Raw genomic sequence first — 23,983 nt, forward strand, 5'->3', positions numbered from 1 at the left:
TTTGTTTTCTGCTTCACTAGAAGGTTTTCCAGTCGCTTCTGGTTTCACGTCTTGAAGACTGGTAACCAGCCTGTCTTGTAGTCCTTGTGCGTGACTGGAGTATGGAGGTCATGTTAGAATGCCACAGTGACCACAGAGCAGTCCACTCACGGCCACCTTTTTTTTGGTACATTACTGGTGAAGCCCACTTACACTACAGTACAGTAATCTTCTATGTAGGCACATGGACAAGCGAAGTGTCTGCTGTAGCCGCCGTGTCACAGTGCTGGGTTTGGTTGCGTTAATGTGACATTTCCAGACCTAACTTAACTTCGTTCAGGGAGATGGTGGGGCTGGCGGCATTGGGCACAGGACAGGAGCCAGTCCTGGACCAACGCACACACTCACAAGAAGCCAGTTTAGAACTTGTCGGTTGTCCTAACATACACCAAGAATCAAACCACAGACACTAGGAGAATGCGCACACTCCACAGCAGTGACATCTTTAAAAGGTAATTAAAATCCATCAGGCAGCAGAACTAATCGCTGTGCTGACTCCCATTAAGTGAGGTCCTACGGTTTGATCTGCAGTGGGCCTTCAGGTCTAATCCAGCCGTGGAGACGCTGCTGCTTGTGCTCCGTGACGGTCACATCTTAGACATAAGAGCTGCAGACCTGACTCTCTGTCCCACACCACGATGTTGCGCTCTACTTGGGGAGCCGTGTAGTGTTAAGTCTGAGCAGGTTGCTGCCTGCTACAATTAATGACCGAATGTTCGGATCTCAGCAGACACTACATTCTCCACAGTTCAACCGCACTTGTCTGTCTCCTTTCTCCCTGGCACACGCTAAATGCTCTTTTCCATGTGCTGATACCCTTTGATGGATCACACAGATGGTGTGCTCATTACTGCTAGGCCTTTACAAGACGGTAATCCTAGCAGGGTCTTATTCAAGGATTGACATCAAATGGAGCGAAATCTGAAGTCGCCGCAGCCCCCTGGGAGCAGGGTGTCTAAAGCGGGAAGAATTCTGCAACATTTCCTGGGCTCTTCGTTCGGTTTTATGTTGCGTTTCAAGCCCAGAGGTAAGAGCGGCCGCAGTCTTGTGACATTCCTTTGATGTTCTTTCAGTAGAAGTGGAGGCCATCTGCACAGACCTTGCCGGACGTTTGCATATCAATGTTGTCTACCATATCGGTGTGGACAAGCTGTTTGAGCTGCTTTTCACTGACCCTCACTTCATACAGGATCTCTTCAAGCAGCGCAACATGACCGGTAAGGAGCCTCCTCCATGGCGCGTGGCTGTCTTTGCTTCTTTTTTCTCATCCTGGCTTCATTATTTTGAGATGCTTTGTCTCTCCAGCACTAAATGAGCCATATTTGTTTCAGAGCTCGCAGTCAACGAGTGGCAGCAGGACAACAGTGGCAGCTCCAGCAGAATCATCTCTTACAACATTGGCATCAACAAGCCTGTTGGACCAAAGACTGCACCTTCAATTGAGACTCAGGTGAGGGGGCCGCGCTCGCCACTTGACTGACACAGCAATCTCTGCAGCATTTACTGGCAACAAACTCTAAGCTCTCGTGAAATCCTGCCATTCCAAAGAAAGCCTCCAAGGATTTTGAGACCATTTAGCATATAGCAAGACAACGTCGTCTTTAGTAATATCTGAGGTCCTCGCCTAAAGAAGAGAGTGCTTGATGTGAGAGGCAGGATCTTGTCTGCTGTGAAGCACCCATTATTTGGGGGTCTCGTCTCAAACAGTCCTTGGATGTTATCCTTTTTTAAAATCATTATTAAAAATGCCTGCCCACACAGACAGTATATTCTAAATGAAACAGGGCAGCCAGCGGGTTAGTGTTTGTGTCCCTTGGGCCCATTGCCCTGGGTTGTAATCACACGCGCTGTTGTGGCTCCCACATCCCCAGAGACGTGCAGGTGGTCTGCAGTGGTCATTCAGAATTGGAGTTGTGCCGGGTAAGCGGCTCGTCCAGGGTTCTCTCTTTCATTTTGCGTTGTGTTATTTGGGGTTGTCTGCAGCCTCAGTAAGCCTGTTGGAGACCATTAAGGTATTTTTTAAATAAAGCAGTGAACTGAATATTGACATGGAAGGCAAATGGGAGTAATGCAGCAGTAGGACTGCAACTGCTTTGGCTGAAAATAAGATGAAATAGGCGACAAAGCATAATGTCGCACCACCTGATTGATGGGCAGTGTTCAGTATTCTTACCTACATTCATTTTTCAAACTCTTCTAAGAATATGGCAGAGTCATACATGATGTGCTTATCTGCATAAACTAAGCTTAAACGACCTTCTGCAGGTGATAAATAAGCCTTTGTGTATTCTAAATAAAGCAAACCAAAAATATAAAAAGAGAGAACCGAGATGCTGAGAAAGATTCCAATTGCAAACCTAACTGCAGTAAAACGTGTGCAGGCCTTATACTGTACGCCTCTTTTATTTAACTCTGTTCCTCTAATCGTCAGTTTTCCAGAGTTCACTTTATCCTCGTTATTTTTACAAGGAGCAGGTGGCCATTATAGAAGCAGGAAGTATAAAGTAGGAGCCCACCGTGGGTGGAGTTGTTAGGATATTTTCCTCAAAATATCATTAGCCAGTCCAGTACCACCCTGATCTGGAACCCAGAAACAGGCTTCAAGCCAGGCATCCGGACACCAAACTCAACAGGCAGGTTTCAAGGCCTATACAGGCCCAAAAATGGGTCATAGCGTTAACAGCTCGAAAATATCTTGAAATAGACACCCTTACAGGCTACGGAAACCATAAACAAAGGCCAGAAATGAAATGTAAAACATGAAGAATTTATTTTAGAAACAAAAATGGGAAAATGGCAAAAAAAACTAATGAAAAAGGGTTTGCTTTAAAAGGCGATTCAAAGCAACAATAATCTTTATTTATGTAGCACATTTTCATATAAAGCAAATAAATCCAGTCTGCAGTCCAATTCCTAAGTCCCAAAAACAACACAAATATCAGAAAATCTGAATAGCATGCCCACTGTGAAGACCTTCACTGCACCGACTGAGTGCCACTGTGGTGGGCCATAAACAGGCAGTGGGTGTGGCTCCAGCTGATTGATGGTGGCCCCGCCCCCGATAGTATGTTTTAAGGGGACAGGGCACGTAATCAACCACGAATATATTAACATACATAACTAATGATTAGTAAATGAAATAGTATTCAAAATGTAACACACAAGAGTACCAAACACATTACTGTGTGAACAAAATACTGTGTACACATTTGATTTAATAAATAACACAAATATTAAGTTAAAGAAAACTTAACTTGACACAGCAACAAAACTCGGGCTAAGCCGTAACAGGAGTGTTTGGCATTTATGAAATTCTTTATTCCAAATAGCCATGTGAGTGACTGATGACCTACTGCCCACTGCTTGGTGTGCTGGATGCCACCGTGCTGGACAATCCGGGCCCCTCAGTCCTTGTCATAAAAAGAAGCTTCGATGGGAGGGGGGGATGAACGGAGACGTTTATCCAGTTTGAATTTGGCCATAAAGTGAAAGTAGAAATAAAAAGTCAGACCTCCGTCTTTGAAATACATTGTTTTTTTTTTAATAAATGCCCAATAACGCATAAATAAAAGCAGTGCCTCCAGTTTTCTAATGTTCTTCTTATTTCTAACTGTAATAAGTCATGTAAGGGTTTATTTGTAACTTTGTACTGACGCCATCCCCAGTGTAACTCACTTTGTTTCCCAGATGTGCTGTCACTGAATGCCGAGCTTCATTGCTGCGCACTTTGAGTTTTGAGCCAAGACTTTACTAAAACTGCGTTTTGTGCCCTAGTGGTTAAAGCACTGGACTTGAAGTGCCAAGTGGAGTCCCAGCCTCTGCCCAGTTTTTGCTTCATTTGATACAAAATGGATGTAAGCGTTTGAGTGTCGCACTCTGGACTTGTGAAGCATCTTGCACTTCTGTGAGCTGTGGAGGTGGCGCTTTGTCAGATGAAGTCTGTCTCTGTTTTTTTTTTTTTGCTTTATGTCTGTGTTTTCTTCTTCTTCTTAATCTGGTTATCTCTGATGCCATAGAAGTGCCCATGATGTTTAGCTGACGGTGGTCTTTTTCTCAGACGCTGTGCCGAGGCAGCGAGAAGGGCAAGTGTTACGTGATTGACGCTGAAGTTGTGATGCAAGGAATCCCGTACCAGGACTACTTTTACACTGTGCACCGCTACTGCCTGACGAGTGTTACCCGAAGCAAGTGTCGTCTGAGGTACGGCCGCGTCTCTTTCTGAATTCCTACATGACATTTTATTTTTACTGTTGTAATCCTGTCCCCCCCACACCAAGCTCATGGTTTCAGTACCCCATGGCATTTCGTGGAGGTCACTTTTGTGGGATTGTCCCGGGAGCCGGTGTGTTTCAGAGAGGAGTGCTTTCTGGGTAATGACTCGAGTTCCCAGAGCTTGTGAGATGGGTGGAGGTGACTGTTATTCTGCGTGAAGGCATCGTGACTGGTGTCTGTGTGTGTGTGTGTGACCGAGTGTTTATCTGCTTAGGGTGTCAAAGACAGGAAGTGAGAAGTGTTTTTCTGTCTGCCCGCACAGCTGAGGAGTGTGAACTGCGCACACAGGCTTTCCCACACGTGTTACGGTTTCATACTCGAATGCTCCGCACGTCTGCACTTGTCTGTGTGCAAAGCAGATTTGATGGCACATAACAAAGTGTAGTAATGGCTGGCAGTGGAGATGAACTCTCAGACAACTAAAGCACAGAGAGCCGTCACAGAGCGGGCAAGCCGAAGAGGAGGCTGAGTGCACAGCTGCCATGTGAAGGTCACTCGTAATCGTGGGCTGCATGAACGTCTGCTTGAAATCACCCAGTTTGTTTTATGTCTCTCCTTTATCTTGTGCTTTTTAAAGGGTGTCATCAGATATCCGCTACAAGAAGCATCCATGGAACCTGGTCAAAAGTTTTATTGAGAAGAACACCTGGAGTGGTATCGAGGACTACTTCAGACATTTAGGTACAAACGGCCAGCCTGCTGGTTGAGATCATGGAGGGCAGAGGTCCGCCTGGTGGAGGCTGTTAATGTGAACGCAGCGCTTGATTTTAACATGAAAGTGCAGTTAATGTGGACAGGCGGGTCACTCCTTCTTTCTGTTTCTTTTCTCAAGATTATAAAATAGATTTCCTTCATTATTAACTGCAGTTTACTAGCTGGGCGGAAAACCAAAATGTATCCATTGAGTGTCTGCCGTTACCTGCAGTGCCTAAAGAGCTGTTCTGATTGGTCCAATCGCATTCCATGGCTTATTTGTCTCCCACCTGGCCTGGGTCACAATTCCACAAGGGCTTCACAAACGAATCATTTCAGTCCATGTTGAGGTTTGCTCTTTTAATTTACCATTTTAGCTGAGCGGTCCTGGCCTGCCAGGTTTTCGTCTGACTGTCCTTGGTTTACTGTGAGTTGCCCCGTCTCGTCGTGAGAGCAAATTTGAAAGGTTTACCTTTAAGCGGAGGGGCAGGACGGTGGCGGAGTGGTTAGTGCTGCGGCTTCGTGGATGGAGATTCAAATGCCGAGTTTGGTCGTTTGTTGTCTCTTCAGGTTGTCGGTGTGTCTCCCAAACCCTGCAGGTTAAGTTAATTGGCTTTTCCAAATGAGTGAGTGGCCTCTGTGGTGGTCTTGCCTTCTGTCCCCAGTGCTGGTGGGACAGGCTCCTTCTGACCTTTATTGAATTAAGCCGGTTTGAGAAGATGATTTTACTTTGTGTGAGAGGGCAGGCCGAAGCTAAGCACACTGCATGCGAGTTCTGGGCCTTGTGGTGACACCAGCGGGTCTCGTGCGTGCCGTGCCGTACCGTACCGTACCCTTAGGCGGGCAGGGTGATGTAGTGCCACTGCTAAGACATTGGGCGCCAGGGGTGCTGGTTCAGTGCTCATCCTGAGTGGTCACTAAAGTAAGCAGCCTGTGTTAAAAATATGCAGAAGTAGCTGAACTCCACTCTGAACATGAAAAGTGAGCGATAATACGCTTTTGATCAAACTCGCATAGCCACTCGTGTTCAGATACTAAGCCAGTGCTCGCTCTTTGGTGAAATTGCTTTATTATTATTCTGTTGCCTGCCTACTCGGCCTCTGGGCGGACAGTTTTTACTGATGACAGACGTCTGTCTCGCTGTTAAGCTGCAGTAACCACGTCTAATCGGTGACATTTTATTTAGTTAAGTCACTGTTGAAAGCACAGGGAATAAAAATATAGTATTTTTAGAAAGTGGAAAAACTTTCTGTATGCATTAGGAAGTGACGCTCCCATAGGTGCAGTGACTTTACTGATTTCTGTTCTTGCTGAGCTGTGATCTCTCCTGCCCTTGTTAGACTTGTTTGGCTATTAAATGGAAGTTCATGCCCTTCTTGTTTCATTGACTGATCGTCATAGGACAGCAAGACCCTGTGAGTCTATTTAGTTATTAATAAATGTGTAGTGACCCTTGGAGAGATGGCCTTAAACACGGTGGGACCCAGGAAGCAGTGGAGTACATTGGAAAATGCCAGTCTCCAAATAAAACTGCTGTTTCTGACTGGAAAACGTTGCTTTTCGTTGTTTGTTTGCCCAGTCGGTCAAAAGAATAAACTCCTCATAACCTTTTGGTCATAACGGTAGCTGAACTGAAGACTTGTAGAAGTGCAGTGATGTTCGTGTGATGGGCAGACAAATTCAGACACCTTTCTTTCTCTTAAAATCCTCTCTGCTTTCTGTAGTGTTAGGGCACACAGCGCGGCACACATGGGCTGACAAATAAGCGGTTTTGCACAATTCCCTTTTTTCCTAGTTGTCATGTTGTGCTTGCTTGGAGAGTGAAGGCTGTACGTTTTCTGTAGAATCAGTGAGTCTTTACAGTTGTTTTTCTTCATGAACAGGTTGTGATTAATTACTCTTTCTGAAAAACAAAATATAAAAATGAGTACTGATTTTCCACCCTTGTGTCTGTGTGTTGTCTTCACAGAGCTAAAGGTGTCTAAAGTAGAAGCTCTCCTCAAACCCGAGGTAGCCGGGAGCGAGACCCCCAGCAAACTACCGTCGCTCCGCCGGAGGAAGCGCAATCCAAGCCGCAAGTCACATCATGTAGATGGATTGGGGTCCCTGGGAGCTTTGGCTGACAAGGAGAGACCCCCACGAGCTGGACTCGGTGCAGGTAATGTTCTAGACTGGAGAGGGAGGGGCCTTCAGTTAATAGTCACAATCTGTTGTGACGAGTTTAGTGTCCCACAAGCCAGGCTCACCCAAATGTGGGACACAAAGTTAACAAGGAAAGTTCAAAGAGAAGCGATTGTGTAGTTGTTGGCCAGGGCAGCTTGCTGGACTTTCTTTCTTTCTTTCTTGTTATCTCATAAGACAAACTGGATCTCTTCTACTGTGCTGTATGTTTGCTGCTGATCTGTCGTATTCTTCCCACCAGTGAGCCTTCGCCCCAGACTTTCGTCTGAACGCCATCTCCTGTTTCTCTTGAAGTGTTCAACCAAATGACATTCAGTTACTTGGAATAAGTTGACTGGTTTTATTGAGCATGGATGTGCTCATGAATGTGACTGGCCATTTTTTCCATTCTTTGTTCATTTTATCCTGAATATTCACATTGGCTCCAGCTCCTGAACTGGATAAGTGAGTTCAGAAAATGGATTATGGTCTTGCCTAGATGGTGCACCCTCGGCTGTTAAGAAGTCTCGGACTAATAAAGGACAACCCTGAGTTCAGGAACTCTTTAACACCCAGAATTTGATACGTTCACATATGTATGTTGTCAGGACATGGCCAGCATCACTGAGCCATTGCAGTGCCACGTTGGCCCGATTCAATCTCATTATTGTGTTGTTGCACTTTGGAAGTGGCGGATGAACAGCACAGCGTTCGGTAAGCTCAGAACCTGCTTGACAAAGTGCCGTTTGGCAGCACAGATTTCTGTCTGCTGACAACAAACATGAAAACTGCAACAGGTCATTGTGGGAGTGCAGTAGTGGACCAATGGCGTGTGCAAAGCATTAGAGTGCCGTCATGAAACGGACCGGTCACTCACAAACCAGTCGCTGTCAGAGGCTCAAGTGCGCAGCCAGCATCTCGGATGTGATCTGCAAGAGAATAATGAAGTGCTGAAATAATAAAAATGAAATGTTAAGGTTGGTAATGGCAGTTTAAATTTGGATGCAAGTGCAAGTCAACAGGAGGAAGGCCCGCCATTTAAGGGAGCCCCGTGTGCTGCGTGCGGTACCTGCGTTTACCCACTCTGGCTGTAATCCTCCGTCTTTTCTCCTGTTCAGATTGTTCACGTTGTCATTCTTTTGAATCTGCATGTCTGCTTTTACACATTTTAGATAATGATGGAGGAACAGCTGGCCCTGCACACTTCTGTCACGTCTGCCACTTCATTCAGGCTGTGCCCTCATCGCTGCACACTTAATTTTTTTTTTTTTGCCATACTTGGCACAATCATTCAGAAGAAATTCTCCACATAATCAGTTTTACTTTGGGTCTTATTTATTTATTTTACTTTGACAAGCTGAAGCTTGACCTGAGGACCACATGGATAGAATTAGGAATTGATGTGTTCCTAGTGCTGTTCAGGCCTAAATCATAACTGAAAAGCCTGAACGTGTGTCTGTTGTCTAGTAACACTAAATCTCAGTCTGAATTTCTTAGACAAGCCGAGCATTTGTAGTGCAAGAGTACTGATTAAGAACAACTGAACTGAATAAAAACACTCTGTGTTTTATATGAATGTAAAGTCAGGAGTTGGCCTCTAATTGAGCCTGTTCTGTCAGTGCCGATTGTATCCTGCAGATGGCGGTAGCACACTTCAGACTCGCGTCATGGCGCTCTCCGCATTCTTTCCACAGATACGATTGAGTTTTTGTATGACAGCCTCACACTTGCAGGTTATCATTTTTCAAAAGCCTCTGGTCTTACAGCTAATACTTCAATTTGAAGGGTAAACTTAAAGTTTGTGAATAAAGATGGTGAGAAACGATGAGATCGAACTCTGGTGAAGCGTTTAAACACTGTGGTAAAGGACTACATTTAAAACGGACAAAACTCGACTGATGACCACCACGTGTATGGCCAAGCTTCCCTGAGGCCCCGCTGTGACAATGGGTGACCTAATAATCCAAGGGGACTGCCACTGTTTGCTGTTGGTCTGAAAGCTGTGACAGGTCAACGTCGCACTACGAAGGTCTCGGGTCCTACAAGTGTGCTGAGCAAAGCCGCCGAGTTGAATCATTCTAGCCAGCCCTTGTTGTCCACGTATTTGCCAGTCTTACTCTCATAACTACACAAGCTTCTCCTCTTTCAATTTGTATTTCTTGGCTCATGTAAATTGTCTGACGCCATTTGCTTTCCTGCTTGTTTGACTTTCTTTACTTTGCAGTAAGACTGTGGCTGAGCTCGTTGACTTTTCTGGTAAAAGCTGCACTGTAGGGAACATTTTCCAGAAGATGAACTTTCAACATACGGTTCTGTTTTCTTTCTTATAGCGTCATCTTTCTTAAAGCACGCAGAGAGATTTGGTGGCAGCCACGGCATTTCAACTGTCCTGCTTATCGTCAGTTTCATGTGAGTAAATGTCCGTTTTCTTTTGTGATGGTTGGTAGGCGGCCATCAGCGTGTTCACATGCTGTTTGCAATAATACAAAATAAACTTGCATTTTGAGAAACAAGGTGATGTACTGTCTGAGTACAGTTAGGGTCCATACAATAAAGCTTCCCCTTCAATGCACAGATGTACTGGTGAATATGTGGGATCTGGTGGCCATAAACGCAGCTTATGGAATAAAAGACGACGCTGCTAGGCTTTGCTGCCTTACTTGTACTGTACTTGTACATCCGCATCATTAGCACTCTAACAGGCCAGGATCATCGGGTACAAGGCAAACCTCGGACTCGGCAACAATCCATGTGCCACACTGGCACCTGCCATTTAAATGCTTTCAGAATTTTGCTAATGTGGATTTAATTTTCTAGTAAAAAAAAAAAAAAAAAGAAACCACTAAAGCTAAGCTGGAAAGTCTGTGGAAATAAATCTTAACTACAATTGAGCGATTTGAGGGCAGCAGGCACCTGACTTGGCAGTTCAGCCAAAACGTTATGTCTCTTGCCACCTTTGTCAGTGTTGGGAATACCTTTTACCTTTAATCTAAATAAGGAGACATCAAGCAGTATAATCCCTAATTTAGCAGACAGGTGCTTCATGTCTCAGCAATGCAGAACATCACTCATGTCTTACAAAAGTCTGAAGAATGTGTCCGCCAACAAAAAAGTCTGCTCTGGACCTGCTGAGAGAGAGACGTGAGACAGCAGCGCCAGAAACTGGAGCGTCCCTTAAGAATAAAAACAACCAGTCATGTAGCAGTTGGCCGAACAGCGATCTTCATGTTACGTGATCGGCTGATTCCAGTACCGAGTCAGAGTTTCCCCCTAACCCCCCTGCACACACTGAGCTCCAGCATAACCAGGTGCATAGAGGCCTTGTGCCCCATATTAAAGTGTATCTTTTTATTACATCGTCTGTGGGGAAGAAGCGACAGCTTTAGATTTGTCAAAAATTCCCATCTCTGGTTTTTGACGCATCACAGTGTTTTAGGGTCAGTGATATCTTGATGATGGCTGGCTGGCTGGCTGGCTGTCTGTGTGTCATAGTTTCTTCAGGACAGTCTACAGCTAAAGTGGCTGGATGGAAAAATAGCAAACTCAACTCGAGCCTGTTATGTGACGACGAGGTGCTGATGAGTTTTTGAGCAAATCATGCAAAAGAAAGAAGCACTCCAGATGAACCCGTAAATACTGTGATTCTGCAGCTAATGATGAGTTCTTCTCATCAATCGCTATCATAATGACCAGTTTTGTGATCAGAAAGATGAGCATCAGAGCTGTCAGTAGTTCCTGAAATGTTAGAGAATAGTGTGGGTAACTTGAGCTTACCGACTCTCACGGCCAGATGTTTTAGAATTAAACTGTAGGCGTTAGCTCAAAGTGAAACTCTGTAGGCTTATGATTCAGTGATCATAAAATACTGAAATAAATCAAATTTCCTTAAAATAGATACTTTAACTAATAAAACATGTACAAAAATTATGGCATAAAAGGAAGTTCCATACATAATTACAAACTGTCATACTGTTTAGTTTTTTTCTGTAATGAACTATCTGAGTCGAGGCTTAATTAAAAACGGTACTGTTCACCATTTCTCTAACAGCAAAAAAGTAAATCTATTTTCAAACAACTCATTGATATTGGCAATTAAACATTTAAACATAAATATACCTGCACTTCCAGGTGTTAATCATTTTAAATCCTTCATTGCACTACAGCGCTTTGCTGTTAAAACACACATTTACTCTATTTATGAGGCTGTGTGTGTTCAGTGTATCAGCTTAGACTTTTGTAATTCTTGAGCTGTAAATATAAATATGGATTACCATTTTAATTATGCAACAAATGATCAACACATTACAAATCTTTTTTTAAAGAAAAAGCCTATTGTTTACTAAGCAGCAATTTCAAATTTGTCTTAATTAAAAGTACATTTTAAACAAGTATGTTGTCCAAACTCAAGTGGGTGTCCATTTTAATTTATAGGACAAAATAAAGGTCGGAATTCTTTAAAGTAGCTTTTCTTGCCATTGGTCTGAAAGCACAGGACGACTTCTCCGATGACTTTTTTTCAGTGTATTACTGCACTTTCTTTAATGCCAGTCACCGCGCCTCCACTCGCTGCTGTTTATTTACACTGCAGGATGAAATAAAGGATGTGCGCTGGCTCAACTACCGTATTATCTCTTGTAATGGAGCACTGCAACTAAATGAATGGAAAGCTTACAAAAGCACAGGCTGAAAAAATATTAGAACACTCTTGATGAGAACAGGCCATTCAGCCCAACAAAGCTCGCCAGTCCTCTCCACTTATTTCTTCCAAGAAAACATCAAGTCGAGTTTTGAAAGTCCCTAACGTCTTACTGTCTACCACACTAACTGGTCGCTTATTCCAAGTGTCTATCGTTCTTTGTGTGAAGAAAAACTTCCTAATGTTTGTGCGAAATTTGCCCTTAACAAGTTTCCAACTGTGTCCCCGTGTTCTTGATGAGCTCATTTCAAAATACAAGTCTTGATCCACTGGAATAATTCACTTCATCAATTTAAACACTGCAGTCAGGTCTCCTCTTAATCTTCTTTCTCTTAAACTGTAAAGGCTCAGCTCTTTTAATCTTTCCTCATAACTCATCCCCTGTAGCCCATAATCAGCCTAGTTGCTCTTCTCTGGACCTTCTCTTGTGCTGCTATGTCCATTTTGTAGCCTGGAGACCAAAACTACACACAGGACTCCAGATGAGGCCTCACTGGTGTGTTATAAAGCTTGAGTGTCACCTCCTGTGACTTGTACTCCACACATTAAGGCGCTATATAACCTGACAGTCTGTTTATGTTCTTAATGGCTTCTGAACGCTGTCTGGAAGTCGATAGCTTAGAGTGCACTACGACTACTAAATCCTTCTCATAAGGTGGACTTTCAAAGTTCAGATCTCCGATTGTGTATTCAAACCTAATATTTTTACTTCCTATGTGTAATATTTTACATTTACTGACATTAAATTTCATCATCCACAAATCTGCCCAATCCTGTTTGCTGTCCACATCCCTGTGATATAACGGTTTCCAAATTATCTGCTAATCCACCTATCTTGGTATCATCTGCAAACTTAACCAGCTTGTTACTTATATTCCTATCTAAATCATTTATATATATATATATATTAAAAATGGCAGCGGCCCCTGCACTGCCCCCTGCTAGTCACCACTCTGATGAGGTTCTTTGCACCATCACCCTCTGCTTCCTGTGTCTATTAATTTCGAACTGCTTCCACTGCCACTAAAGGAAAAATGGGAATTCTAATATGGTGAATTGAAATCAGTACGTTCAGAAAGTTTAACTTGTGTAACTTGCCCGTTACACTAAGGTCATGGTAACATTAGTGCATTAAACCCCACCATCTGTGATACGGTATGCATTAGCTTAGGTCGACTTTATTATTTGTTTGCAGCAGATGAACACATAAGCACTTAAAGCACATTGACCCACTGCAAGAACAAAACAAGTCTGGAGTCTAGAAATGATCTCCATTGATAATTAGCTGAAAACACGCCACGGATTCCTACAGATTAAGTGTGCTGAATTCCTACAGTACCCTGTCATAACTTACCCTGGAGCCGCCAGAATTCAAAACGCAGAGTGCACTGGGATTGAGTTCCTCCGTCTGTTACGTTCGAGTCTGACGAATTTAAATCTGCAGCGCGACGGTGACTTCCCAGAGCAGAGTCGGCCTCCTTTCAGACGTGCTTGAGACTCCGCGCACGGTGAGCACATCAGGCCATTTGCAGCAGCTTCTCATTATCTGTTGGATTTTTAAAGGCACAAAAGGAGTGGGGCGCTTTAACTATTGAACTACTGCAGTCTTTGGAAATGAACTTCAGTTGGCTAATCTGAATGACGGAAGAGCCACCAAGGAGTGAAAAAGGACACAAACTCTTAGCTGGAGAGGAAACCCTTTAGAGACAGGAGCAGGGAGCGACCGAATGTCAAGTAGAGCGGCTGTGGCCTCCACCTCGATTTGCTGTGACATTGAGAAGGATCTTTGAAAAGCCACGGAGGGAGTTTATACTTCTGAAGCAGGCTGAATGCCCAGGACTGGCAGCATCACAGAGAGGATCATGGGAGGCCGAGACATTTCTGAAGGGCTGACATCCAGCACCTGATAGGCTCTCGCTGCTCTTCGTTTAGCAGTCTGATCAAATGCATCTGTCCTGTCACTCAGCTGGTCTGAAGGACCGTAAAGGGGCGTCTTGTTGTTGTTTATATGTCTTTGGTGGATATCCATTAGTTTACTCACCATACATCAGCTGACTTTTATTGTGCCTCTTAATGACAGTTGTCAAGGGTTCACTGCTGGTCTTTCTCGTCTTGGGGGACAAAACTGTGCCGCTTAAACCAAAGTGGACTCCGCGGTGCACGTTTTGAATCTGCCGCAATTTAACTACTAACAGTGCTATTGACAGTTGTTGCTCCCAATATGAAACTTCCCACGGCAACATACAAGTCCATGAGTGTAAGCAGATTCTGAGCCTACAGTGTGTCTGCTTTAAAACCCGTCACTTTCTGCCCATTCTTACTCAATAGCTCTTTACGGAAATGAAAGGTCAGCTTGTTATCAATAATCGTCCCAAAGTATTTGGAGTGCTTCACCAGCCCCTGGTCAGCCTTTTAATACTGAGAGAGGAGGGGGGTCCCTAAAATCTGCAGTCCTATGCCCAGCTACAAATGCCACGGCGTAACACCAAGCTGTGAGTCTGTGGCCGTAGCCAACACGGCTGTGTGTGAACGCATGAAGTGACCACACATGCAGAGCTTGTAGAGACGCTGGGACACACGTGAGGCTGTCCCCTTATCCTGGCTCAGCCACCCTCCACACAGTGATGGAGTAGGATCAGTTTAAAGAACGGATTGGCTTCCTCCTTGTGCCAAGCCTGCCGCTGACATGTGCTCAGAGGTTCACTACTTCTTTGTGTGTCTTTATTTGACTGTTAAACAAGTGTCTCTCTCTGTGTCTGTCTGTCTGTCTGTCCCTCTTTCTTTCCCTAACGCTGCATCGCTGCAGGATCTGTGTAAGGTACTGTATGAGTCATTTCCACTGCTAATGATTGTTTTCGATGTTGTGTTTCGAGTCACATCAGCGCATCTGCAGCATATCGGCATGACTCAGAAAATGCAATTAGCAATCTGGAAATAGGCTTTGTTTAAGTAATTCTTATTCTTCTAATTTCTGCTTGATATTAATATTAGCTGGCGTTGGCTTATGTTTCTTGCTCTCGTCAAGCATCCTAGAATCCTGTGCTGCTGACGACATCCGGTGTCCAGTTACAAAGCTGCTGAGCCACCGTCAAAGGCTGAAAGCCCACCTGTTTGATGACCTTTGTTCTTGAAATCTCTTTGATTTACACAGCAGCCTGCCCTGTGGCAGCTTGTTAGCAGGTTGCTTATAACAGCAGGCATTAAGAAACGTGCCCCCTCATTAATAGGCCAAGAAACACTGAGTGGTCACTTCACTACTCAAACTGTGGATCGCTCAATCAGCGACCGCATCATACGGGCAGAGAATCCTACTTAAAGTAGGTGGGTGCCAGTGAATCTCATGTAGGCATTGGCTTTGATTGTGGCGAGCAAGGCAGTGTGCGTCGGAGGCGCTGGCATGAGTTTATCACGAGTAGAAATCCTGAAGGAGGTTTTGTGCAGAGCTGAGTCATTCATATATACAAATGGTCTACCACCCAAAAAACATCTACCCAGCAGTGCAGTGACTTGTGCCAGATGAGGGTGGCATGGCATGACTGCAGACGAGCATAGCAGCAGTGTCACACGAGCCAACTTCAGCCTTTACCGTGTCATGACACCGTCTGACCCAAAGAAATAAAGTGGCAGGTACCTGTGCTGGGCTGTGGGCCCCAAGTGGTTGGCACTGGAGGATTGGACTGACGTTGCCTAATCTGATGACTTTCAGTGATAGGAAGGCCAGGAAGTTCAGTTACAAATCAAATGTTGTTTGACTGGTGAGCCAATCTTCAGAATGACAACATTGAAGTGCAACTCGCTGGCTGTTTAGCGTCTTGTCGGGTTCAGGGCCTGGCAGATTGACTAAGCACAGTTGCTTTAATAATCAAGGTGGCCCCGTGCCAGGCTGCTTATGTGATTTTTATGAACCACTCCGGCCATTCCCAGTGCTTGAAGTGTACTTCATGATGTTTTCTTCTATTCAATTTATTTTATTTATTTTTTTGGGTGGATGAGTTTAGAAGTTGAGGTGTTGCTGACAGGACCTGTGGCCTGCAGCCTGCTTCATTTTGAACATTTTCATCATCTGCAGACATCTTTTCCAGTAATTGGTCGTATGTTTGTTATCGCTATCTTCACGTGTACTGGCAGATGTGAATTGATTGTTCACAGGAACCCCTTTGATTCAACTAGAAACTCGATCCTGGTGCCTCCTTGGTGTTCTCAGAATATTTAGCTCCTGTTTTAGTGTTCATGCCTTTTATTACTTTGGGTCTCCCACAAACAGCCAGTAGTCAGCTGCCTTCTCAGATGGCTGACGCACTCCGGCCATATGGTAAAGTGCGACACCTTCAGCAGTCTTAGTGCCAGTGCTAGCTGGCACTCTACCCAAAGACTCTCCTCACCCATACTCTGAAGTGGCAGTAGCAGTTTACTCAATTGCCAGTACCGACTTCTCAGCTTATGTCACCTTTGCTGTGCTTGCTGACCCGCTGTCAGGCCTGCCATTTCAATTCCCCCCAAGACTTCCCTGTGCGATTTCACCCACTAGTGAGAGAGCTGAAAAGAGAGGGCAGTCGTGATCATTAGACAAAGTAAAGGCCTTGGCTAAACAGACACATGCCACGTCCATGACACCCTCTTCTGAAGCCTGAGTCATTCAGTTCTGCAGGGCACACACGCACCGTTGTTGTGTTGTTTTACTTTGTATACCCTATAACGTACCTCGATAACTCGATTGTGACCATCACCCATGTTAGATTTGCATGCTTTAGATCAGCATACGTGTAAAGTGATGTCTGTTGGTGGCTCACATCTGGCACACTCGGATCTGCGTCGACTCCGGTTTGCTTACCTCAATCCTTGCATTAAGCTGAACTGACGGCAGTGAATTTGATTGATTGATAAGACCCCGGCCATGTGGAGTGGGTTGAAGATGTGTTGAAGTGCTGTCTGCTCATAACAGACTCCTCACTGTACGTCAGTCGTCACGCCCGGTATTCAGACTAGTCTTAGGGCCATGTCCACCGGGCCTTTCTCCTTCCCTGTCATTTTAAGGAAGCACTTCTATGTCAAATAATTGGGCAGAATGTGACATCTGTGATGAGCACTCACTCCTGCATCTGTTGTTTTTTCAGCTTGGTGGTCCTTGTGGTGCTGAACATGCTGCTCTTCTACAAGCTGTGGTCCTTGGAGCGAGCCGCACACACGCTTGAGACTCTGCACACCTTTGCACTTTCAGATGGGTGAGTGTGAGTGTTGCTCCCCCTAATTGTCATTTTCTTGTCCTACCAAACACTTCCTTCACTTTAGGCAAGTTCTGTGAACAACTGGCAGTGTGGCCTGCCATCTTGGGTACTGGGCTTTAAACCGTGTGACTAATGCCAAGCCCACAACATTCTCCTGCCTGCTTTATCCAGTTCAAGGTGGAGGGAGGCATCGAGTGGAAGTCAGGAATTGTTACAAACTACCAGCCCACCAGACTCCAGAGCGCACTTTAAAGCAAAAACCTTAGGCATGACCCTTGGCGACCTGTACCCCGACCCTAACCAGCATGACTTTGGTGATGTGGAGGGACAGTCGGAACAGGCAATGTGGAGTAGCGGCTAAGACCCTAAGGTTGTGGGGTCACTTCACCTGTTTGTGCTCCATGTGGAAAAAGAAAACAAACACAGCCAATTGTGTCTCACAAATGTTATAAGCCTTAAATAAAGGCATCGGCCGAATAAAATGGCAAGACTCCACACAGGCAGTGATCACGTGCTGGAGGAGAGATCCCGTCCGCCATTGCCTCATAAGTTAGGAGCCGCGCTGCCCTTTAGCGCAGCTAAATGAGATGGCTGGTTAATAATCTGAAGGCCTTTGGTTTGGACTTGACAGCCAACATTTCATTCTTTTGCACTTTAAAAACAACATGAGGGCTGACCAAAGTGCTGTACAATAAAACCTAACTTATAGGACGGACAATAACCAAAAAGGTAAAAGAAACAAACACACGCGCAAGTACTCCGATAGTCGACACCTCACGTGGGGTCAAAGGTCAGGGAGTACAAGAGTGGTTTTAAATCCGATTTAAAGACAGCAAGTGAAGGAGCCGGCCTAACGTGCAATGGCAAATTGTTCCAGAGATTTGGAGCTGCACCTGAGAAAGGCCGATCACCTCTAAGTTTGCATCGTGGCTTAGGAACAAGTAGAAGCATCTGGTCTTCTGACCTGAGAGGCCGAGACGCTCCATAAGGGTGCAGCAGTTCTGACAGATACAATGGGGCCCAATCATTAAAGGAGTTAAAAACAAATACAAGAATCTTAAAATGGATTCAGAAATGAACTGGAAGCTAAATTTGGGGTAATGTCCTCATGCTTGCTTGTACCAGCTGCACCAACACTTCCCCAGTGACACCACACAGTGAGCTCTTCAGCAAAGACATTCGTACTTAACATTGCCAGTAAACTCCTTTCTTGACCTCAGCCTGAAATTTCACTCTGGCTTTTTCACACATTGCGTTCAGAGATAAAATGCTAGAATGGAGTGTGTCGAGAGAGGCCTTCAGTAACTTGCACCACTGCTTTGGATAGATAGCGTCTGCGGTGCTTCATTTGTGCTCTTTTACTTCATGCCCCAAGTAAACCAATGGCCCCTCTTACTCTCTTTCTGGTGGTCTTTACCTTTCAAAGCTCTCCGAAGTGACTGTGACCTTTCTCCCTCATCTTGAGTTGCCTGTGGAATGTCTGCGTGTGTCGGCCCCCTGTTGCTGCGCCGCTAGGCGATGTCTTTACGCACTTCGACTCTTTCTCTTCTCAGGAAGTTGCCTCAGACAGTTACAGAGTGGGCTCACATTCTGGAGCTGCAGAAGGAGTTCCACAATGCCGAAGTCCGCAAGTGGAAGCAGATCCTCAAGGCCTCAGTTCGACTGTTGGATGAGGTGAGATGATAGTCTGGCAACGGCTTATGGTGTTCGTTGTTGAACATTTCATTCAAACTTTTTATTCCCATTACTCTTATTTTGGTCAAATCAGATTCAGTTGTACGTGAGCAGGCAGTTCACATCCCCCTCGTTTTATTGGTAGTCGTGTCCTTTGGGTTTTAGCCATGGTCAGGTGACACTTCCACATCACTTCAGAATGTCTCCTTCACTGATTGTGAATTGAACACCCACCCAGAGTCCCACACCTCCATTACGAGGAGCAGCGCGGCCTACACAAACTGGCACAGGTGACACTGCACAGGCGCTCTCCAGGGCGGTTCATAAAGAACTGAGTGCCGTGTAACTGAAATGGTAAAGCAACTCTCGGTGTGCTTTTTAAAGTCACAACTGCTCAATAAGTTAGCTCCCCTTGTCTCACATAACACACCCCAGAGCCAGTGCAGGATGTTAGGGTTCACACAGCAGCCATAACTCATTCCTTCTTTACCTCAAGCACCAACAGTAACATCAAGTGCTCCATGTTTATATGATCCTTGGCTCTTTTTCATTGAACCCGTTCTTTAAAGAGCACAAGGGTCAGCTATACAGGATCACAGCCATTGCCATTGTATTGCACTAACAGAAGTGGGGACCTTCAGTTTTTCAGGCCACAGCTGCATGTTGGTTAACATGGCGGCCATTTCCTGCTTGTCCAATGAAAACGTCTTCCCTCCTCTCTTGTGAAGCTGTAGGAGAAGCCCCTGACAGATCAGCTGGTTTTGTTTCCCTGCCTGACTATCGTGAGTCAGTTACTCAGTAATCATAAAGTCATGGCTGACATCAGAAAGGTTAATGCAGGGTGCCGCACCAGATGGTCCATTCATTGCGTTGAATTTCAGACAACGAGGCCATGGCTTCGTTTTCTGCTGTGCCCACAACAATAGAATGGGCAGCTGGAGAGAGTGCCACCTGGGGTCTGGGCTCGCTTTACACGGACTGCCAGGCAGCTAACTGTTTTGTACCTTTTATTACCAGATGAAGTTTTCCTTGGAGAAGCTGCATAAAGGCATATTAACAATGGAGGCCCCTCTGACGTCGGAGAACAACCAAGAGGACCCGTTCGCCTAGTGATGTGGTTTTCCAAGGATGCTGGAGGGTCTTGTGAGCAACGTGCAATACATTGAGCCAACTTTTGCATGAATAGGCAGAAGCTGTGGCCAGAAGGGAGCCGGAAACCCATTAGGTCAAAATGACTACGAAACAATGGAGAGAAATGAGAGTTCATGGCAGCCTTGTGCAGACGTGGAGGAGCATGACCTTTTAGTTTTTGTTTTGTTTTTTTTTTTTAAATTATACAAATCAGTGTTTTGTTCTTACTTGAAACTGCCGTTGGACAAAAACATTCATTTTCACTCAAACCTCATCCAAGAGGCTGAGCTGTGATAAGTGAAAGAAAATGGAAGGTTTGACTTTTATATACATGGAAAAGAGCAAATTCTCCTTGGTCAGCAGACTGCTGCCACGTCAAGATGGCATCTTAGAGCACAGGGTCTCTCGCTGACCTTCAAAGCTGCAGTCGGGGTCCGAGGAGGAATTGAAAAAGATGAAACATGACTGCTGTGCTTCAGTGCTGGGGAGCGCCACACTTGTGTGCTGTGATGGAAGAAGGAGGCCAGCATCACCGTTGAAATTCGGACCGCACTGGGATCGGGGGCCTGCGTCATCTGCACTGAAAGAGGGGCTACACTGCAGGCAGTTAGCTTCACCGCCTTCGAATGACAAAGACTAATATATTAGGGATCGGGCAGCTGCACTGAGGTTTGACATCCTGCGGTACTTGTTGGCCTTTTTGAAAGGTTTTGATTTCTGTGCCTGCGTTAGGACATTGCTGGCAGCGAGACAATTCATCTCCCGCTCTTTACGTCCACCTGTGACATCAGGGGCAGTCAGTTCTCGTAGGCCAAGGAGACTTTCACACTATCTTATAGTCTTCATCTTAAATGGCCCATGAGATGCCATGAGCAGGAGCCAACGCCACCTTATGTGGGCAAAGAGTGAGGGAGGCGCAGTAGAACAATGAGGTGACATCTTCACTCCTTCAGCATTAAGCAGGAAGGCCCAGCCATTGTAAATGCGCCATTCTTGTTGTTGGCCTTGGCTACCAGGGTGGCAAGATATGTAAGGCCGGGCCTTTCAACTCAATGTTTGTCTTTGAAAACTGAGAGCCCACAAGTCATAACCAGTAACATTAGTGAGATACGGGATGGGGACGTCTGCGTGATTAGACAGTGTGGTTAGGTGTGTGTGTGTGTGATATTCCATTCATGCCATTTTCAAAGCCAGCAAGGTTTCGAGGGGCCGGACCTCCAGTAAGCGTAGGGCACAAGGCAGGGCGCCCGTCCATTGCAGGGTGAGCACACAAGTGTATCAGTTTCTATATGATATGTTTGTAAAATGAGGGGACTTCCTCAAAGCTGCTTAGCACAGGCTGACTCTCCACACTTGAAGGAGTCAAAATGAACACACCAAAGTCTTCATGATCCTCCGGATTTTTAATTGCTGTGTGTGTGTTTAGGGTTTGGTGTGTGTACGGCCCACCCCTAATTACTTGTGCTTCATCCTCTGCAACGGTGTGGTGATGATGATGAAGAGGCCCATGTCTCCGTGTTTCTGACCTCGAGGTCCTCGTCTTCTCCGCGGACCCTCGCAAGGCCCTTGTAGCCCACGTACTTAAGAATCTGACACGAGTAAGAGTTCAGATGTCCGGGAGACATCAAGTAACCTCTGAAATTACGACTCGGATTCTTCCTTTTTTTCGTAGTTGTTCTCAGATTGTAGCACACTTGATGGCTTGATGTGAGTGAAGTGACACAAATGGCCTTGTGGGCCACAAATGCCATTCTCTTACTTTTCCTCACCAGCTGTTTTATTCCTTTGCTATCTGTTAGTGGACTTTGGTATGTAGAAGGTAGAGTAAGATGGCTGTGGCGCAGGGTGGCACACCCTTTGAGCTGTAGTGACGTCCCAGCCCTGTCCTGTGCCCGGGAGTGCTCAGTTCTGTGGGTGATGAGCACCCCCCTCAGGTCACATCACTGAGTGTGTCCACAGTGCATGTAACTGTTACCTCTGCTCTGACTGCGCTGTTAAGATGGCACAGTGGGCAGAGTCGGTCGCCTCATCGTCACTTTAAATCGGAGCTTCATGCGGTGACTCGAGTCTCTTTGGTGTCCAAATTAGTCAAAAGCTCATAAACGCGGGTGCTATCTTGAGTCCAGTGGGGTGTGAGCCTGCTGTGGCTCCAGGTTCAAGTGAAGAACTTGGCTTACAGTGGAGTCTTGACCTTGTGGTCCTTCATGCATACCCATGGTACCCCATTGCCAACCTCGGCAACTTTGTAGGATAAGTGTGACTCTTTATGGCTCAGGAGTGTAGCGGCTGAGGTTCCTTGTTAACGGAAGATGAGCGGGCACAGTTGCCAGCTAGTCCATCTAAGATGGAGGTGGCATGGACCAGCATAGAAGTCCACCGTCAGTTTGAACTGACTTAAGGGAAGGGTCAAAACCGCAAAGTCCAGAGCGCGGTCATCAAAGCCAAAGTTCCTGTACCTGGAGATGCAAACAAAAAACTGCCAGACGCTAAGTGATGAAGAGTACTGTCCGAAATATAGAAATTGACTTTAAAAATGTCACACCAGTGAGTTGCAGGTTAGACCCCCAGTAACAGGCCACCCCATCATGGCAACGAGTCAACAAAAGGGTGGCATCTGTGTAAATACCAAATGGCGTAGGGAAAGGTACAAAAATAATGCAAGTACTTTACGATGGCTTTGTAATCGAAAATGAAGTTCAGAATTAGCATCTGAATATTTCAGATCTTCTATGGAGTAGAAGTCAAAAAAAATCCAATCTAACCGCTAGCCCAGACCCAGGGCTCAGTGGAGGGTAACGGAGAACGCTGGGCAAGAGTGCCCTTGGCGATGGCTCAGAGTCCTCTTCTAGCTGGCACTGTGCATCCGTTGGGGTCCACGAGAGCTTAGTGTGCAGTTACAGGCTTGAGATGAAGGTCCTTTGAGGTGCTCTGCTGATCTTTAATGAAGACCTCTGGTTACCTGATGAAATTCAGAAATCGGGCTGGCCCGGCTGCTCACATTTCGTGCCCTCCTCTGCAGCTGCCGTTCCTTGTTCTTTTAGCGGAGGAGACCCAGTGACACTGCAGGTGACGGGCTGTGGGATGTTCTGTCTCGGGCAGGTGTCAGTATTGTGTCATTTCTGGACTGTTAAGGGCTTATTTATTAGGGACCACTTTGGTTTGGGGTCCATTTATTGTTGTGTGGTCCTTTGAATCTGAAATGGTGTTGCACTGGGATTTCAAACCTCAGCACCTCTGCTGCCCCTCCTTAAGGTGAATGAGATTTCAGTTTCACGTTTGCCGACCCTATTGGGTTTAATCTGCTGGCCTGCCGGATGGGCCCTGGATTTGGGTGGGCGCAAAGCCGCGTGGTAATACACTGGGTGGGGAGGCCGATGTGCCAGACGTGCTCCCCACGTTTGGACCTGACTTATGAGCCTCGCTCTTTTTCTTTCTTTTTTACGTTATTTTCTCCGCCTCTTACTGTCCAAGACTGGCGCTGCTTGTCCTTCAGTATTTGAAATGAGTGCAGCGGCTGCTTAAACGGCACTAACCTGGGGTGCCATAGTCGGAAGGCGGACGATGCCCTGGGCTCGAGACTTGAGCCTGGCCGTTGTGTTTGGGTCCTCTTTGTGCTCCAAGCCGCTACTCTTTTGTTTTTTTTCCTTCCATGTTGATCTTGCTGCTGGTTGTCTGACTTGATCTTCTTATTTCAGTTCATGTCTCTCTCATTTGGTTCATTTCTCTTATTCTAAGAATGAAACTGTAAAGTGCTGAAGTCCTCAGGTCTAATAAAACTTAGATGAGCTGGAGAGGAGCTGCTCTGCCCGTATTTTCATGTAGTCTTTCAGATTCCTGCCTCCCCGGTGAGCCCAAGAAAGAAGACCCCAGGACTTCAGAGGTGAGAAGCCGCTACACTATGGTGGTGCACATTGAGGTGCCTCTCCACTGGGTGTGGGGACTGGGAATGTGTGACATGAGGGAGTGCGTGTGACACCTTGACGTGCAGTTAAACTAACAATGAGAGGAGCAGATGACTTGACCAAGAAGGACCCCAGTAGATGAACACACTGCAGACCACCCTACTGCGATGGCACTCATCTGACACAATGGC

The 23,983-nt window shown here is 45.7% G+C and overlaps 1 protein-coding gene across 8 annotated transcripts in view; it reads left to right on the forward strand.

The window, feature by feature from the left end:
• Nucleotides 1–23,681, forward strand: part of gramd1a (GRAM domain containing 1A) — a 96,383-nt gene extending 72,702 nt beyond the window's left edge. For 5 of the 8 annotated variants that reach the window (XM_039770677.1, XM_039770671.1, XM_039770675.1 and 2 more), the window contains 10 exons: nucleotides 1,113–1,256; nucleotides 1,371–1,489; nucleotides 4,097–4,239; nucleotides 4,889–4,992; nucleotides 6,974–7,162; nucleotides 9,495–9,573; nucleotides 14,667–14,678; nucleotides 16,975–17,082; nucleotides 18,639–18,759; nucleotides 19,777–23,681. In XM_039770677.1, the coding sequence (XP_039626611.1) occupies nucleotides 1,113–1,256; nucleotides 1,371–1,489; nucleotides 4,097–4,239; nucleotides 4,889–4,992; nucleotides 6,974–7,162; nucleotides 9,495–9,573; nucleotides 14,667–14,678; nucleotides 16,975–17,082; nucleotides 18,639–18,759; nucleotides 19,777–19,869 (1,112 nt within the window). In that variant the 3' untranslated portion in view covers nucleotides 19,870–23,681. The remainder of the gene's footprint in view (nucleotides 1–1,112; nucleotides 1,257–1,370; nucleotides 1,490–4,096; nucleotides 4,240–4,888; nucleotides 4,993–6,973; nucleotides 7,163–9,494; nucleotides 9,574–14,666; nucleotides 14,679–16,974; nucleotides 17,083–18,638; nucleotides 18,760–19,776) is intronic. The other 3 variants (XM_039770676.1, XM_039770679.1, XM_039770674.1) reach the window with 2 other exon arrangements.
• The last annotated feature ends 302 nt before the right edge of the window (nucleotides 23,682–23,983 follow it).

The sequence above is a fragment of the Polypterus senegalus genome, chromosome 12, assembly GCF_016835505.1.
Source record: "Polypterus senegalus isolate Bchr_013 chromosome 12, ASM1683550v1, whole genome shotgun sequence".
Classification (NCBI taxonomy): Eukaryota; Metazoa; Chordata; class Cladistia; order Polypteriformes; family Polypteridae; genus Polypterus; species Polypterus senegalus.